At 45.8% G+C, this 17,849-nt stretch overlaps 1 protein-coding gene across 2 annotated transcripts in view; it reads left to right on the forward strand.

Annotated features, from left to right (window-relative positions):
• Positions 1–61: 61 nt before the first annotated feature.
• TOX4 (TOX high mobility group box family member 4) overlaps positions 62–17,849 on the forward strand; it is a 46,905-nt gene continuing 29,117 nt past the window's right edge. Inside the window, exons 1-2 of one of the 2 annotated variants that reach the window (XM_070729005.1) lie at positions 62–442; positions 14,051–14,119. In XM_070729005.1, coding sequence (XP_070585106.1) covers positions 437–442; positions 14,051–14,119 — 75 coding nt within the window. In that variant the 5' untranslated portion in view covers positions 62–436. The remainder of the gene's footprint in view (positions 443–14,050; positions 14,120–17,849) is intronic. The other variant, XM_070729006.1, reaches the window with a different exon arrangement.

Genomic DNA, 17,849 nt, shown 5'->3' on the forward strand with positions numbered 1-17,849 from the left:
CGACGGCGACGCTCTAGGACAACGCGGAAATTATAAATTCACGCCCTCCCATGTAACCGTTGGCTTTGTCGTCACATCCGCCGGTTTCCGAAGGCAGCGGCCGGGCCCGCTTTGGAGTGTTTCCTCTTTCACTACCGCTTCCCAACTTAAATGGTGCCTGAGAGAAATTAAAAATCGGGGGGAGGGAAACCCTTTCTCCCTTTCCATCCCCCCCCTCTTTTTCAATCCTGTTTTCTCTCGACCCAACGCTTCCCTGACCATAGAGGAAAGGAAGGCGTGAGGCAACGTGGGGCGGAAGTGACGCGTCCTCGGCCGTCGCCTGGGTGGGTGGCATCCATTCCGGTTCCGGTCTGAGCCCAGAAGAAGAAAGCAGGGGGAGGGGGAGAGTCTGGTAGGGGTCTCCCCCCCTCTTCGTTGCGGCTCCGAAGCGGCGGCCATGGAGGTGAGGAACCAGTTGAAAGGCCTGTCTGCCGCGGGGTGGGAGGCTGTGGCTGCCGAGGAGGAGGAGGGCCGGGCGTGGTGGTGGGGTGATCTGGGATGGGGGGCGGGCTTGGCGTAAATGGAATTGGAAGGGCGCCAGAGCGTGGAGGCTTATTCCCATCGGGGGTGGGGGTGGGCTGGCGCTCCGCCTGCTCTTTTCAAGCCTTTTCCCGACATTCCCTCTACCGGGGACTCCAAGGAGGACTTCAACGGTGGTCCTCAGCCCCCCTCTCTCTGACCCAATCCGGGCAGGTGGGCTTCTCGAGACGGATGGATTGGCAGTGGCCGTTGGGGAGGGAGCAAGGCGGAGGGGGGGAGGGGACGGTTTTTTCTCTTCCCGCTGCTCGGGTTCCCTTGAGCGGATGGACATTAGATTTGGGGTGGTCTATAGGCCTCCAGGGCAATTTTAGGATTATGACAACGATGGTGGATGAAATTACCCAAATGGCAGTAAAGGAAGATATTGTGGTTATGGGTGATTTCAACATGCCTGATGTTGACTGGAATATCCCCAGTGCCCTTGCATGCAGAAGCAAGAATATAGTGGAGGCCTTTACAGGAGCAGCTCTAGCACAGCTGGTTAAGACACCAACTAGAGGGGAGAATATTCTAGATTTAGTTTTTACCAATGGGAACCAGGTTTCAGAGGTTAAGTTGGGAGAAAACCTAGGTTGCAGTGACCACCTATGTTTGTGGTTTGATGTAAAAACTGATTTTGAGCAATCCTATACTACAACCAAAGTATTGGATTTCAAAGTACTGGACTGTATGTAAGGCAAATAACTAAAGGTAAAGGGAAGAAGAAACCGCTATGATCACATGATCCCAGGACACTGCAACCATAAGTAATATAGTATATGCCAGTGGTCAAGCTGCTGAATTTTGATCATATATCCATCGGAATGCTGTAAAGGTCATAAATGTAAGTGCTATAGTCAATGAAAAAAAAAATCTGCCTGTAGGAGGTATAAAGAGTCTGGAAGCATAGCTGACAGAGAGGTGTATAAAATGAGATAAAAGGAGGCGAAACAGATAATAAATGCTGCTATAGCCTCAAAAGAGGAAGAAATTGCCAAATCTGTGAAGAAGGGGGAGAAAACCTTTTTCAGATATATTAGTGATAGGAAGAAGAAAAACTGCAGCATCACAAAGCTTAGTACAGTACTGGAGATAATACATACATTGATGGGAATAAGGAGGCCGCTGACCATTTGAATAGCTACTTCTGTTCAGAAGGCAGCTCACAATATAATAGTATGGGTGGATGTAGTATTGTTTCCAGCTGTAGGGATTCAACTGTAGTGATTTCAGAAGACGATGTCTTAGAACAGGGGTAGGCAAACTTAAATATTCAAAGAGCCATTTGGACCCGTTTCCCACAGAAAGAAACCCACTGGGAGCCACAAAACCTGGGTGGGTGTGGCAAATCGATATCACTCATTCCCACCCAGTCACATGACACCCCCCCCCCGTTATGCCTACCCAGCCGGTCATTAGGACAGACCCCTATCTCTGTATCTCTCCCGCTCTATCTCCCCCCTCTTTCTGTATCTCTCTCTGCCTCTCTCCTTCCCTCGTACCCCTCTTCCCTCCATCTCCTATTTTCTCTATATCTGTGTTAAACTGTATGTTGAATAAAACTTGATATCATAGTTAATAATGATATTATTTATTGATAAAATTATATTCATTACAATTCCAAACATTCCAAATATCAAAGAGAAAAATAAAGAATGTTATACTTTCCTCTCCTTATGACCCATTAAATAGGCTGTATAAAATGTAAAATTATGTTCACCACAAACTGAGAATTACTACTGTGGGAAGGGATGCAAAATATTATTTCTGCATATGTTTAATATTAACCACACCTTAAAAACTATCAAGAATTAGATTTCACTTATTGTTCAATCATAAGAATGCAAAAATGGTATAAACGTGTGCTTTGCTTAAGGCAAGGGTCTCCAAACATGGCAACTTTAAGACTTGTGGATTTCAACTCCCAGAATTCTCCAGCCAGTGAATGTTCACAAGTCTTACATTTGCAAAGTTTGGAGACTCCTGAGCTAAACCAACCTGCAGGAAATAGCAGCCCACTCCACCAGCCAATCTTAACGCAAGGCGCTGAATGGCAGTAAGTGCATTAATTTTTCAAATATTAAGTTGCCAAGTCTTTTTTAATTTGTAGGAAACACATTTTTGTCAATTTTCAGCTGTCCAGAATTCTTATGTTTTGTCTGGATTTATTTTCAATTTGCTAAATTGTATTGGTAGAAATGTTGTCTCATCCAGGAAAAGTTTTATTCATTTTATGGCAATGGATTATACATTTATTAATCCCTCCCTGCTTGCCTATGTCTAGTGTTGGGCGAACCCAACGAGATTCGGGTTCAGCGAGTTCGGCCAAACTTTGCCGTGAAGTTCGGGTGAGTTACCTGAACCCGAACCCAATTTGCCTGGTGCATAGCATTTCAGCTTTTCCCAAGGTGACACTTCTTGGAAGGAACATGCATTTAGGCTCCCAGGAACCATCTATGCCAAAAATAATTGTTTTCCTGGCCAGATGCACAGTTCAGCCATTGACTGGATTCGAACTGAGAACACACACAAATTTTTCCATGAAAATACACCTGCATATCTCAGCTTTTCAAAAGGTGACACACCTTGGAAGGAACATGCATTTACGCTCTCAAAAAACATCTGTGCAAAAAATAATTTTATTGATGGGCACTTCCAGTTATAGCATTGACAGGATTCGAATACAAACTATACACAAACTTTTTCCATAAAAATATACCTGATTATATACATGCATAAGATGAATTTTACAGCTGTCGGGGGGGGGGGGGGGGAGGAGGTGCTGGTGGTGGTTTCAAACGCTCTAACAACTCACTCAGATGGTGGCACAGCCAAGTCCCATGGGATCCACGCCTGGTTCATTTTAAAGAATGTAAGTATGTCCACGTTGTCTGTGGATAGGCGGATAGATGACCCCTCCTGCGGTGCTGAACACAGGCTCGCACAGGACACTTGATGCAGGGCAGGCCAGCACTTCCAGGGCATAGAGGGCAAGCTCTGGCCACGTGTCCAATTTACCTACCCAAACATTGAAGGGGTGGAGGTATCAATAAGTACCATCAGACGCGTGGACAGGTAGTCGTCCACCATGCGTGTCACGTTCTGCCTTCTGGTATGGGCCATCACATCCGATGGTGGTGGATGTGTGGGACGATAGAATAGGTTTTCCCACATTGTGGCCATGTTCATCCGCCCCTTGTCTGCAGCAACCACTGGTCTGTCTGCCCCTGAATGCCGGTCTATAGCTCCTGGGCGGTGTGTGGTATGTCGCCCAAGCAGATGAGTTTTAGCACCGCCTACTGCCGTTTCCCCATGGCTGTTCTGAAGTCGGAGGTTGCTGTGCTGCGGTTACTGGGTGTGGAGGGTGAAGAGGAGGAAGCAGAGTAGGAGGAGGCAACAGCAGGCACCGACTGATGTCCAGCAATCCTGGGTGGTGGAAGGATATGTGCTAAATTGCTTCCCGACTCATTCCCAGCCGCCACTACATTTACCCAGTGGGCAGTGAGAGAGCTGTACCGGCCCTGGCCATGTTTACTGGTCCATGTGTCGGTGGTGATGTTTACGCGGGAACTGACAGCATTGCGCAGTGCACACCGAACTTTCTCCACTACATGTTGGTGCAGGGCAGGGATGGCGTGGCGTGAAAAGTAGCAGCGGCTGGGAACGGCATATTGTGGGACAGCCACTTCCATAAAATTCTTGAAACTTTCTGTCTCCACCAGGCGGTAGGGGAGCGTTTCAAATCCCAGCAGCTTTGAAATGCTGGCATTCAGGGCCTGGGCTCATGGGTGAAATGGGCCAAACGTCCGCTTTCTCTCCAAAGTTTGAGGGATGGACAGCTGAAAGCTTCCCTGGGACAGTATAGACAGGCTTGATGGTGGTGGTGATGCTGGTGGTGGTGGTGGTGGTGCTGCTGTTGGTGAAGGTGCTGGTGATCCTATATTTTCCCTTTGGGGAGAGACAGGTGGCCTTGTTGGGGAGGTGGTGGCATGGGCCGAGGCAGCCATAGCAGGAGAGGAAGACCCAGGCGTTTGAATACTTTGAAAGTACTGTTGCCACTGAAGCTCATGTTTTGTATTCAGGTGCCTGGTCACGCAGGTGGCGCTGAGATTATTAACACTTCTCCCTCGCTTCAGGGACTGGTGACAGAGCGTGCAAATGACCTTTGTCTTGTCATCTGTAAACTGCTTGAAAAAATGCCACACTGGTGAGATTCTTTGTGGCACATGTAGCACGCTCGGTCCTGGCCACGGTGGGCAGTAGTACCAGCAGACTGAGCGCTGATGGTTTGCACCCTTCTCGCTCTTCTGCTGGCTGCCTGGGACTGTGGGACCACCACAGTCTCTTCCTCCTCTGAACTCTGCCAGCCTTCGGTCCACGTGGGATCTAGCACCTTGTCTTCTTCCACCCACTCCTCCCCGCTAGCCTCCCTCTCAGCCTCAACACTGCGGTAAGCGTCAGGAGCAGGGATTTGGGTCGCATCATCCTCCATCGTGGTCTTCCCTGATGGTGCCCTGGACACCTCCTCTTTCTCCAGCAGAAGCTCTTGGCTATCCGGAAGCCCAAGGTCTGCAACTGGGGATGGGGCAGGTGGATGGCCCATGGCATTCCAGTTACAAGTGTCATCGAAGAGCATTAAAGACTCCACTGCTTCTGGCTGAGACGGCTTTACTGCTTTGAGGGGGGGTGATGGCGAGGGCTCTGAACTCGCAGCTGAGGTGGAGTGTGTAGAAGGCAATACCACATAACTGGTAGCACTGCATGCCATATTATCTACAACTTCTTGCCTCACCACTCTAGAAGCAATTTTGTGGCCTGCCAATATAGGCCCCAAACCCAGGCGCCTGCTTGCACCACAGATAAGGGTTTGAGGTGCAGATGTTACACGCCCTCTCCCTGCCCCTGCAGCACCAGCTCCCCCACCACCGCCACCAGCATCACGGCCACGTCCCTTTTTGTGGCTTTCTTCATGGTTGAAGCCCTGCAGTTACACTGGCCAAAGCAAATTGGGAATAGAAGAAGGTGCGTCATTCAGGTGGACCTAGAATTTGAAAAATAAGTGCCCTGTAAAAATTAAATGCCCAGACAGCAGTAGAGCCCTTATATTAGGCAGAAAAACATTAAAATCACAGATACAGGAAGTGGCCCTGTGGTTGACCCAAAATTAAATTAACAGAGAGCACTAGAGGTTTTTTATTAGATAGAAAAAGGAGATGCAGAGAAAGAAAGTGGCCCCGTGTTTGACCCAAAATTAAACTGACAGAGAGCACTAGGCACTTTTCATTAGATGGAAAAAGGAGATGCAGAGAAAGAAAGTGGCCCTGTGGTTGACCCAAAATTAAATTGACAGAGAGCACTAGAGGTTTTTTATTAGATAGAAAAAGGAGATGCAGAGAAAGAAAGTGGCCCCGTGTTTGACCCAAAATTAAACTGACAGAGAGCACTAGGCACTTTTCATTAGATGGAAAAAGGAGATGCAGAAAAAGAAAGTGGCCCTGTGGTTGACCCAAAATTAAATTGACAGAGGTCAGTAGCAGCAACACAAGAATGACCGCCCCCTTTTAAATTCCGCACGAAAGTGTGGATGGTTAGGCTGTTATGCCCACAGGATCAAATTAGCACACTGGAAAATGCAACTTGGGGAGAGAGGAACTGCCATCCTGCCCACCAAAGTCTGTTTCTTTTGGTGCCCTGGCTGGATGGCTAGGCTGTTATGCCCACAAGATCAAATTGGCACACTTTAGAACTGGAACTTGGGGAGAGAGGAACTGGCACCCTGCCCACAAAACGTTTTTTCTTCTTTTCTCCCTTTTAGTGGAGCAGCCAGCAGATGCAGCCTAGTTGATGTTTGAAATCTCCCCAACCTATTCTCTCTCTGTCAGCAGCAGCAACAGCACTGTCCCTAACTAACTACTAGCTCTTTCAATGGCAATGGACCGCATGGTCCTGCCTTTTATACAGGCATGTCAGGTGTTCAGTTCACCCAACACTACCTATGACTTCAGTGAAGGACTTGTCCCCTTTAACTAAGTTTCTCTGTTGTTGTTCCCACTGATTCCAATGGGAGTTCTAACACCTATTTGTAAGTGCAGTGAAGGGGAAATAGTAGGATTGACTTAGGACAGGGATAGGCAAAGTTGGCTCTTCTATGACATGTGGACTTCAACTCCCAGAATTCCTGAGCTAGCATGATTGGCTCAGGAATTCTGGTAGTGGAAGTCCACAAGTCATAGAAGAGCCAACTTTGCCTATCCCGATTTAGAAACTGAAGTCCTTAATGACAGACTTTGCAGCTGACCTTTTCCCAGCCACAAAACAATTTAAAAAAGTAACCCAAATTTATTTTAGGTCTCTGTACAATGCTGTGGGAGCACCAAATTTCGGTTGAGAAAGAAACAAATTAGGAAATGATTTCAAGAAAATCAAAATGATACAGCAAAATAAATGCAGCATGTTCATTTATTTATTTATTATTTATTTATTTATTATTTAGATTTGTATGCCGCCCCTCTCCGCAGACTCGGGGCGGCTATTCATAACAAATCCAAATATAATTTAAAAAATTTAAAAAGAACTCCATTTTTCGAACAAACACACACACACAAACATACCATGCATAAATTGTACATGCCCGGGGGAGGTGTTTCAGTTCCCCCATGCCTGACGACAAAGGTGGGTTTTGAGTAGCTTACGAAAGGCAAGGAGGGTAGGGGCAGTTCTAATCTCTGGGGGGAGTTGGTTCCAGAGAGTCAGGGCCTCCACAGAGAAGGCTCTTCCCCTGGGGCCCGCCAACCGACATTGTTTAGTTGACGGGACCCGGAGAAGGCCCACTCTGTGGGACCTAATCGGTCGCTGGGATTTGTGCGGCAGAAGGCGGTCCCTGAGATAATCTGGTCCATTTGTATGTTAAGCCACAGTATTGTTTGTTTCTAGCATAGTGTAAGACCCAAACCTCCCATAAGAAACTAACCATCATGATTTGTACACTGTAGTATTCCTAAGTATTGTGCCTATTACTTTAAAAATGGCATTTTTGAACTGTTTGCTTCCAAAGGTTCGTTATCTAAAACATACAGATCTTTCTCAGAGGAGGCATAGTTACCAGTATTTTTGTCTTTAATTAGATATTTATTCCCTTTGGCAAAAGAATGTTAATAAAGTTAATTAGATAACAATCTGACATTTCCAAATCACCTTTTAAAGGGATGAACCTGATCTATATAGATTTTTACATTGAGGTTAATTAGAAGTGTTCCTGAAAAATCAAGGAACTTCTACTTTCATTGGTCCCTAACAATTCGAGCACTGCAAAAGCAGGAATCTGTTAATTAAGATGCCCTGAGCATTAATTTTGAAGAAGAAATGCTCAAACAGTAAACCAAGCACGTTTCTGAAATAGTCTTACAACTCCACTATTCTGCATTTTAAGTATATGATGAAAAAGAAGAGATGGTGGTAAGAGGGACCTGAATGAACCTTATGTGAATGGAGCAGAAATGTTCACATAATACAGGGGTAGGCAAAGTTGGTTCATCTATGACTTGTGGACTTCAACTCCCAGAATTCCTGAGCCTCTCATCCTAGCTCAGGAATTTTGGGAGTTGAAGTTCATATGTCATAGAAGAGCCAACTTTGCCTACCCCTGACATAATATGACTCGAAATGCCTTTAATTGGTTCATTGCACTAAAGCTCACCAGGGCTGTTCAGTTATTGGCAGCTGAGCTGGCTCATTAATGGGCTGGTGCTTGCGATTCAGTGGTGGTATGTTTACTTTTTAATATCTTTGTGAGTGACATAGGACCCAGAACAGACCCTTGTGGCACACTGCTTGTAACCAGGCTCTGCTCAGAATACTCGCCATTAACAACCCTCTGATATCTACGCTTCAGCCAGCTGCAAATCCACTGAACTATCCAGGGATTAAGTCCAATCTTCACTAATTTATCTATCAGCTCTTTATGTGGAACCGTATCAAAGGCTTTGCTGAAGTCCAGATAGGCAATATCCACGGCACCACCTTCATCCAACACCTTTGTGACATAGTCAAAGAAATCAATGAGATTAGTCTGACATGATTTGCCCTCAGTAAAGCCATGCTGGTTTGGGTCCAATAAATTATTGTTTTTTAGGTGCTGATTTATCCTCTTTTTGAGTAGAGTCTCCATCATTCTAACTATAACTGATGTCAAGCTAACTGGCCTGTAGTTACCAGCTTCTTTTCTACTGCCCTTCTTGAGAATAGGCACAGCACTGGCCATTCTCCAATCCTCAGGAACATCTGTTAAAAGGGATTGGTTAAACAAATCAGTCAGGGGGGTAGCAATCACATACCTGAGTTCTTTAAGATCTCTGGGGTGGATGTCATCTAGACCCATTGCCTTATTTGTCTTTAATCGTTCAAGTTCTTCTAAGACACCGACCTCTGAGATCACTGGAGCTAAATCCCTACAGCTGGAAGCAATGCTATATCCACCCATAGTATTATATTGTAAGCCGCCTTCTGAGAAAACTGAAGTAGCTATTCAAATGGTCAGCGACCTCCTTATTCACATCAATGTGTGTATTATCTCCAGTACTAAGCTTTGTGATCACCATCACTGTTCTATCTCATCTATCTATAATCTCTCTCATCTATCTATCCATGGTATCTATGTTATTATTTATGTATTATCTATTCATCCATCTATTTACAGTATCTATCCCTAACTATTCTATGTATCTCTCTGCCTGTCCATCTACCTATTTATCTAACTAGCTAACTGACACAGTGAAGTCATATATATTGGGGTGATATGAAAGATAACAGGCTCCCTACAGTCATGACAAGTGCCTTGCTGCACACAATGGTTCATCTCTTTCTTATAGCTTCCACCTCCTTGCTCCAGATATGTCGCATTTTGAATGTAGTACAGCTAGTCCTCGACTTATGACTCGACTTTTCCCCATTATACAAATCGTCTTGCCACATTTGTTTAGTGAATCACTGAAGCTGTTAAATTAGTAACAAGGGTTGTTAAGTAAGTCTGGCTTCCCCATTGACTTTGCTTGTCGGAAGATCAGAAAAGAATATCACATGACTCCAGGACACTGCAACCATGATAAATATAAGACAGTTAATTGTCAAGCGTCTGATTTTTGATCCCGTGACTGGAGATGTTGCCAGGGTCATTAGGTATGAAAACTGGTCAAACATCTTTTTTTCTTCAGAGCCATTGTAACTCTGAAGGTCATTAAACAAATTGTTGTAAGTCGAGGACTCTCTGCATTAGTTCTGTGAGACTAACCCCGTTCTTATGCCTATCCGATGTGACCTTCATTGGGAATAACACTACGGTAGCAATGAGATATGGCTACTTGGTGGAAAGAGAATAGAAGAAAAAAGAAATACAGTGGTACCTCTACTTAAGAATGCCTCTACTTAAGAACTTTTTTAGATAAGAACCAGGTGTTCAAGATTTTTTTGCCCCTTCTCAAGAACCATTTTCTATTTAAGAACCCGAGCATGGAAAATTTTTCCAGGAAGTTTGAGAGCAGTACGAAGGCCCGGCCAGTTTCCTGCCATTCCCCCTTTAATCCTGGCCATCTCGGGCTTTTCTGGGCTGGCAGAGGAGCCTTTCGGTGGCGGTTAAGGAGGCTTTGGCAGTCCAGAGAGAACGAAGCATTTTCCTTTCTCTGAGCGCTTGGAGACTCTGCCAGCACCCAGAGAAAAGAAACACTCCCCTTGCTCTGGGCAGTCCCTCTTTTATTTTTAAGCCTTAAAGTTTTGGATTTTTTTGATTCTCCTCATCTCACCTTCTTCCTCTGGCAGTGACTGTCCTCCTCCTCTTCTTCCTTCTCCTCTCACCCAAATTCTGAGCTTTTATTATTTTTATTTATTTCCTAATGTGTTTGCACGCATTATTTGCTTTTACATTGATTCCTATGGGGAAAATTGCTTCTGCTTACAAACTTTTCTATTTAAGAACCTGGTTACAGAACAAATTATGTAGAGGTACCACTGTATGTTGGATCAGAAGAACATAGATCAGAGACATGGCCATAAAGTGGCGAAAGATCATAAGAGCGGGGAAAATAGTTTATCATGAAAAATGTGATGGGGTCAGGATAAAAATACGGGGTACAGTGGTCCCCCGATTATTGCGAGGGTTCCGTTCCAGGACCCCTCGCAATGATCGGTTTTTCGCGAAGTAGCGGTGCGGAAGTAAAAACACCATCTGCGCATGCGCAGATGGTGTTTTTACTTCCGCCGCAGCAGCAAGGAGCCGAAGATTGGGGTTTCCCCGCCGCCCACGCAAACTCCTCGTTGCTGCCGCGCCCGGCGCTTGTCTTGTCCGCCCGCCTGCCCGCGCGCCCGCCCTTCGCCCGCCCACGCCGTTCGCTCGCGCCACTTCCCAGCTGAGTCCTGAAGCCAGAAGGCAAAGGCGAACTTCTGCGTTTGGCTTCGGGACTCAGCTGGCAAGCGGCGCTGGGGTCTCCCCACCGCCCACGCAAACTCCTCGCTGCCGCTCGCCCGCCCTTCGCCCGCCCACGCCTTTCGCTCGCGCCGCTTCCCACTGAGTCCTGAAGCCAAATGCGGAAGTTCGCTTCAGGACTCAGCTGGGAAGCGGCGCGAGCGAACGGCGTGGGCGGGCGAAGGGCGGGCGAGCGGCAGCGAGGAGTTTGCGTGGGCGGTGGGGAAACCCCAGCGCCGCTTCCCAGCTTCCCAGCTGAGTCCCGAAGCCAAACGCGAGCGAACGGCGTGGGCGGGCGAAGGGCGGGCGAGCGGCAGCGAGGAGTTTGCGTGGGCGGTGGGGAAACCCCAGCGCCGCTTCCCAGCTTCCCAGCTGAGTCCCGAAGCCAAACGCGGAAGTTCGCCTTTGCCTTCTGGCTTCAGGACTCAGCTGGGAAGCGGCGCGAGCGAACGGCGTGGGCGGGCGAAGGGCAGGCAGGCGGCGGACAAGCGGCGGGCGGACAAGACAAGCGGCGGGCCCGGCAGCAGCGAGGAGTTTGCGTGGGCGGTGGGGAAACTCCTCGCTGATGCCCGCCGCTCGCCCTCCCGCCAGCAAGAGGGGGAAGACCCAGGGAAGCCGCCCAGCAGCTGATCTGCCCGGCGCCATCTACGCATGCGTGGCCATAAAAAAAAGGCCGCGCATGCGCAGATGGTGTTTTGACTTCCGGGTTGAAAAATCACCATATAGCCGTTCGCAATGATCGGGATCGCGATACCCGGTGGATCACTGTATAATGATTCATAGAATAAGAATAACATGTTCAGGAAACAAGCATTACGTAATCGGATTCTATGGGAGCGAAGCCATCCTATACAGTATTATAGGAGGATAATCATTACGGATCAAGTATGTGAAATTTCAACCCCCTGTTATTAATTACCACAGAAAAGAAAGCCTTGGTGTTATTAAAATTCAGTGGTTTTAAGTTTTGGCCATCTAGGGCTATTTATAAACTTTTTAGGCTGCAATGGAATCAGATTAAAACTCCTGTGGAATTTTCTGATAACGGTTAAGGAGGAGCTCACACTTTCCATATGAAGACATCAGTAATCCTTGGTTTAGTTCTTTCTGCATTTTTATAAAGCCACGATCCAGCTTTCTTATTCCTGCTGCGATAACGCTTCCAGCAGAGGTGGTATTCACTTGGCCGTATTTTTCGAGGGTAAAAATTTGGGTGCATCCAATGCAGCCATGTACAGTGTTCCCTTGATTTTCGCGGGTTCGAACTTCGCGAAAAGTCTATACCACGTTTTTTCAAAAATATTAATTAAAAAATACTTTGCGGTTTCCCCCCCTATTCCACGGTTTTTCCTGCCCCGATGACATCATATGTCATCACCAAACTTTCGTCCACCTTTAACAAATATTTTTTTAATAAACTTTAATAAAGAAACATGGTGAGTAATAATCTAAATGGTTGCTAAGGGAATGGGAAATTGCATTTTAGGGGTTTAAAGAGTTAAGGGATGGCTTGTGATACTGTTCATAGCCAAAAATAGTGTATTTACTTCCGCATCTCTACTTCGCGGAAATTCAACTTTTGCGGGCCGTCTCGGAACGCATCCCCCGCAAAAATCGAGGGAACACTGTACATCAAATGGAGGTTTCAGAGGCATTGTAACTTTGTCAGAAAAGGCCTCTGAAACAGAGGTTCCACAGGCTGAAAAAAAGCTGCTGAAACAGAGGGCTGAAGGACTGGGGGAAAAGCCTTTGAAACGGAGGTTTCACAGGCTGAAAAAGCCAAGCACAGAACTCACAACCAACCAACCTGTTGCTTAAGTTCACCTTGGAACAGCTGACTGCGGGTATTCATGGAGGCCATCTACCCCCCCCCCCCAAAAAAACAAGCTTTTAAAAAAATTTCCTCCCCAAAAACCTAGGTGCGTCTTATACTCCGGTGCATCATATAGCCTGAAAAATAGGGTACCTTATTTATTTATTTATTTATTTATTTATTTATTATTTAGATTTGTATGCCGCCCCTCTCTCGGCTTAGAAACAGAGATGAGCACCGCCACCTATAGTGCGAGGGGAACCTTTGCCTGCCATGATTCAACCTTCAGACTATTTTTTTTTCACATTCAGTTGTCAATGCTCCTGAGTGGTGCGGTGGCCTCGAGGTGGACCTCTCGCCTCACAATCAGGAGGCTGTTGTGAGTTCGATCCTAGGTAGAGTCAGATATTTCTCTCTTCAGGTCACACTGAGAATATATCTGCTGAACAAAACTCCACGTTGGCAACGGGAAGGGCATCCAGCCAGTAAACACTCAGCTCCATTCAATTGCCCAGACTCCACCCCAGCAAGGGATTACGGGGTCATTAAAAGAAGAAGTCAATGCTCCTATTCCATCACCCTATCATAGCATTGTTAAAGCTCGTTTGTGGAATAGGTCAGAGTTGGGTGGGCTCGTCTGTCATGCTGAACAAGACTTCTAGCCCAATGCAACTGGTTCACACCTTTTGCCAAAGTCAAGCAAGCTACAGTGTGGCTCAACCTAATGTCTGGTTGTTGCCTTTGTCTCTTAGTGCAAGGATCTCCAAACCTGGCAATGTTAAGACTTGGGGCAGACTTCAACTCCCCAAAATAAGACCTATCTTGAAAATGAACCCTGGCTTGATTTTGGTATATAGGTCCAATACTAAACCCTACCCCCAAAATAAGCCCTTGTTGCAGCTAGCTGAGGAATTCTGGGACACCTTAACATTGTGGAACCCCTGTCTTAGTCTCCCAATTTACAGTTCTGTAAAGCAGCCATAAAAAACTCTGCACAACAATTTGACTCCCCCTGCTGCCCTGAGAGGGGGAAGAAAAAGGATTGAATTAATTCGGGGGGGGGGGGGGGGGCAAGCTGGGAGAACAGTTCTAAAACTACAATAAGTTTCATAAACTTCTAGCTATGCAAATATTGTGGCTTTTATCCCAGCCGCTGGTGTTATGTTGCTGGTTTAAGATAAAAGGGAAGAGAAACTGATTGACAATGTTTTCCTTTCTCTCCTAAGTTCCCCGGGGGAAATGAAAATTACCTGGCTATCACAGGGACGACCCACCCTTTCCTGTCAGGGGCTGAGGTGAGATGGCAATGGGGCTGGGGTTTTTCTTGCAGGGACTGTGGGCGGGAGAGCGGGGTGGCTCTGCTGCATGATTGGAGTCAAATGGACTATTTGTGGCTTAGGGTACTGCAAAAATGATTTGCATGCCAAACAGGGTGGATTAAAAAATGGTGATTTTTAAAAAAACAACAACAACAGATTTTTAAAAGATTTATTAATTTTATTATTTTATTTATTCGATTTTTATGCCACTTCTCCTTAGACTCAGTGCGGCTTACAACATGTTAGCAATAGCACTTTTTAAGAGAGCCAGCATATTGCCTCCACAATCCGGGTCCTCATTTTACCCACCTCAGAAGGATGGAAGGCTTGAGCTGGTGATGAGATTTGAACCGCTGATCTGCAGATCTACACTTAGCTTCAGTGACCTGCAATACCACACACTATCTGCTGCACCACCCCTAGCTTTAAATCAGATTTTTTAAAAATCTAATTTATTTTAATAAAATGTTTGTGGTGTAAAAAAAATCTGATCTAAAGATATTTCTATACTAACTCATTTAGTTTGTTCAGCATGAAATGGAGCTTAGTTATATAGTATGAGCTTATATATTGTGCAATACTTACATTTTTGGGAAACTCATCCAATGAATCCCAAGCTGAGATAACATGCACCGTATTGATGCATTCACACAATTTCACAGTAAATCATAAAACCAAGTTCCGGAATACAGTGGTACCCCTACCTAACAACGCCTCTACTTAAGAACTTTTCTAGATAAGAACCGGGTGTTCAAGATTTTTTTGCCTCTTCTTAAGAACCATTTTCTACTTAAGAACCCGAGCCAGGAAAAATTTCGCAGGAAATTTGAGAGCGCACGAAGACCCGGCTACTTTCCTTCCTTTCCCCCTTTAATCCCGGCCATCTCGGGCTTTTCTGGGCTGCCAGAGGAGCCTTTTGGTGGCGCTTAAGGAGGCTTTGGTAGTCCAGAGTGGATGAAGCATTTTACTTTCTCTGGATGCTTGGAGAGGGAATAAACCACTTTGCTGTGGTGACTCCCTCATGCCGCCTCCCATACATCTGGCATGAGGTTGCCTCCCGGAGTGTCTGGGCACAGAAAGGCAAAAGGAAGCGCTTTGTCCCATCCGGATCAAACCGAGGAGTCACCACAGTGAAGGAAAGGCGCCGGCTACAAAGCAAGCAAGTGAGAGGAGAGGGGAGCCCTTCAGCATGGGGAGGAAGAGGAAGCAGGTAGCAGCAGCAGTAGCCACCACCTTTCGGTCAAAGAAGCGGGAGGTTCCCCCCTCTCGCCCACCTGGGTTTCTCCCTCTGTTGCAGTGTATGGGAGGCAGCTTCCCACTGGGTGTCTGGGAGGCGCATGTTTGTTTGTTTGTTTATTTATTTGATTTTTATGCCGCCCTTCTCCTTAGACTCAGTGTGGCTTACAACATGTTAGCAATAGCACTTTTTTAACAGAGCTAGGCTATTGCCCCCACAATCCGGGTTCTCATTTTACCCATCTCGGAAGGATGGAAGGCTGAGTCAACCTTGAGCCGGTGATGAGATTTGAACCGCTGACCTTCAGATCTACAAGTCAGCTTCAGTGGCCTGCAGTACAGCACTCTACCTGCTGCGCCACCCCGGCTCATATCCTCGCCGCCTCAGAGTCTCCCTTTTTTTTTTTAAGCCTTAAAGTTTTGGATTTTTAAAATTCCCCACACCTCACCTTCTTTCGGCAGCGACTGTCCTCCTCCTCTTCTTCCTCCTCCTCCTCCCACTCAAATTTCGAGCCTTTATTTCTTTCTTAATGGCTTTGCACACATTATTTGCTTTTACATTGATTCCTATGGGAAAAATTGTCTCTACTTACAAACTTTTCTATTTAAGAACCTGGTCACGGAATGAATTAAGTTCTGAAGTAGATGTACCACTGTAGTCCTTTATCCCACTGTTTTGCAAATCTAGTTACACTGCAAATTGTATGATTGTTGGAAGAAAAATTCATCTGTACCACCAGGCTGCAAGTGTGAGGAGGCAAGGCAAGAAGTAAAAACGAAACCTCCTAAGCAGCCTATAAATATCATGTTGGAGAGCACCTGTCATTTCAGATCCATCGTGGCAGCGCCTGCTAGTGGGCATCCACTCACCTGCTTCCTGCCACGTCCCTCACCTTGTGATATCACTGCTATATCACCAGCCATCCCATTAAAGCAGGGGTCCCCAAACTAGGCAACTTGTGGACTTCAACTCCCAGAATTCTCCAGCCAGCATAACTGCAGAGGTGGGTTGCTCTGGTTTGGTTGTATAGAACTGGTACTGGGAATTCTCTCTTCTCTCCCCCCCCCCCACCCCCCCGGGCTTGCTGAACTGGGAGCAATCACTGGTTGGACACACAAACACACACACCGAACCGGCTCTAATGGCAGCATTGTAGGTGCCACCATCTTGTTTTTTGCTTCTGCGCAGCAAGGTAAATTAGACCCTACTCCTGCACAGATGGCAGGAGAATTCTGGGAATTGAAGTCCACAAGTCTTAAAGTTGCCTAGTTTGGAGACCTCTGCATTAAAGTGAATGGGGCTGTCGGTGTTGATTTAAATCAAGCCCCTTTATTAGTGATTGAAACCATTATTTAAATCCACTTGATTGAAATTGGCTTGATTTAAATCAAATCCACCCTGATACTGATTTCCGTTAACTTCTTTTCTAAGGCTAGAAGTTCAAAGCCGAGCATTTTCAACTGGACAAATTTCAACTGTAGGTTTGAATGAAACTTGCCACTGGGAAGACCCTTCTGCTCGATCCCTTCCCCCACAATGATATGTTTAAAAAGTCTGAACAGTTCTTTTATTAATCCACATACAGTCGCAAAGACATTGAATCCGGTTGCTGGTTCAATCCTTGGGTTTTTATTTTATCTTTACTGTGCCCTTCGTAATCTCATCTGCACATACTTTCCTTCAACCCTCACAGAAAACCTCCCTTCCTTTTTCAACGCAGGTGCTAGATCTAAATCTAGAAACCACACTTTCCTGAAACAAGGGGAAGGAGGTAAAACATAAGTTCACAACGGAGGAGCCTGGGTGACATTTCCCTTGAGTTAAAAAATAGCAAATTTTCTAAACAAACAAACAAACACACAAGTTGAAAGACCCTGGTGAGATTACCGCTTTGCAGTGCTTTTTCAGTCTATTTCGGGGGGTTTTTTCAGGAGGGAAGTGTTTTTATTTTATTTTTTTTCAATAAATTTTATTAATTATCTTAAAATAGACACAACTGACAAACATACATTTAACATAGGGATGGGGTTGTATCTTCCCCGCTTATTCTAGAAGTAAAATTTCAATACAAAAAAGAATACATTCAAATAATGCTTAAAGTCAACTTATTACTTTAAATGAAAAGAAGAAATTTGTTTAACTTTTTATGATAAATCTTCATACATAAACTAATTCTAGCATAACTCTTAAATCTTATCCCTACTAATTCCGCCTATTTCAAACCACTGTGCCGCCCCAGCTCATGAGATGGATTCTGTCAAGAGTTCCAAGTGACACCCCCAACAATAGAAGGCTCTGAGGCTAGACGTTCCTCAAAGTTCCATTTTCGTTAGAGATGTCCTATTGAGACATCTGGGAAAACTCGAATTTGAAAGTTTCCAGGTTTTCTCCACCCAAAAAGAAAGTCCCCTGCACCCCCGTCATCGACATGTCCATCACATGGTCCATTCAATGCACCATCCCAACTGG

The sequence above is a fragment of the Erythrolamprus reginae genome, chromosome Z (genome assembly GCF_031021105.1).
Source record: "Erythrolamprus reginae isolate rEryReg1 chromosome Z, rEryReg1.hap1, whole genome shotgun sequence".
Classification (NCBI taxonomy): domain Eukaryota; kingdom Metazoa; phylum Chordata; class Lepidosauria; order Squamata; family Dipsadidae; genus Erythrolamprus; species Erythrolamprus reginae.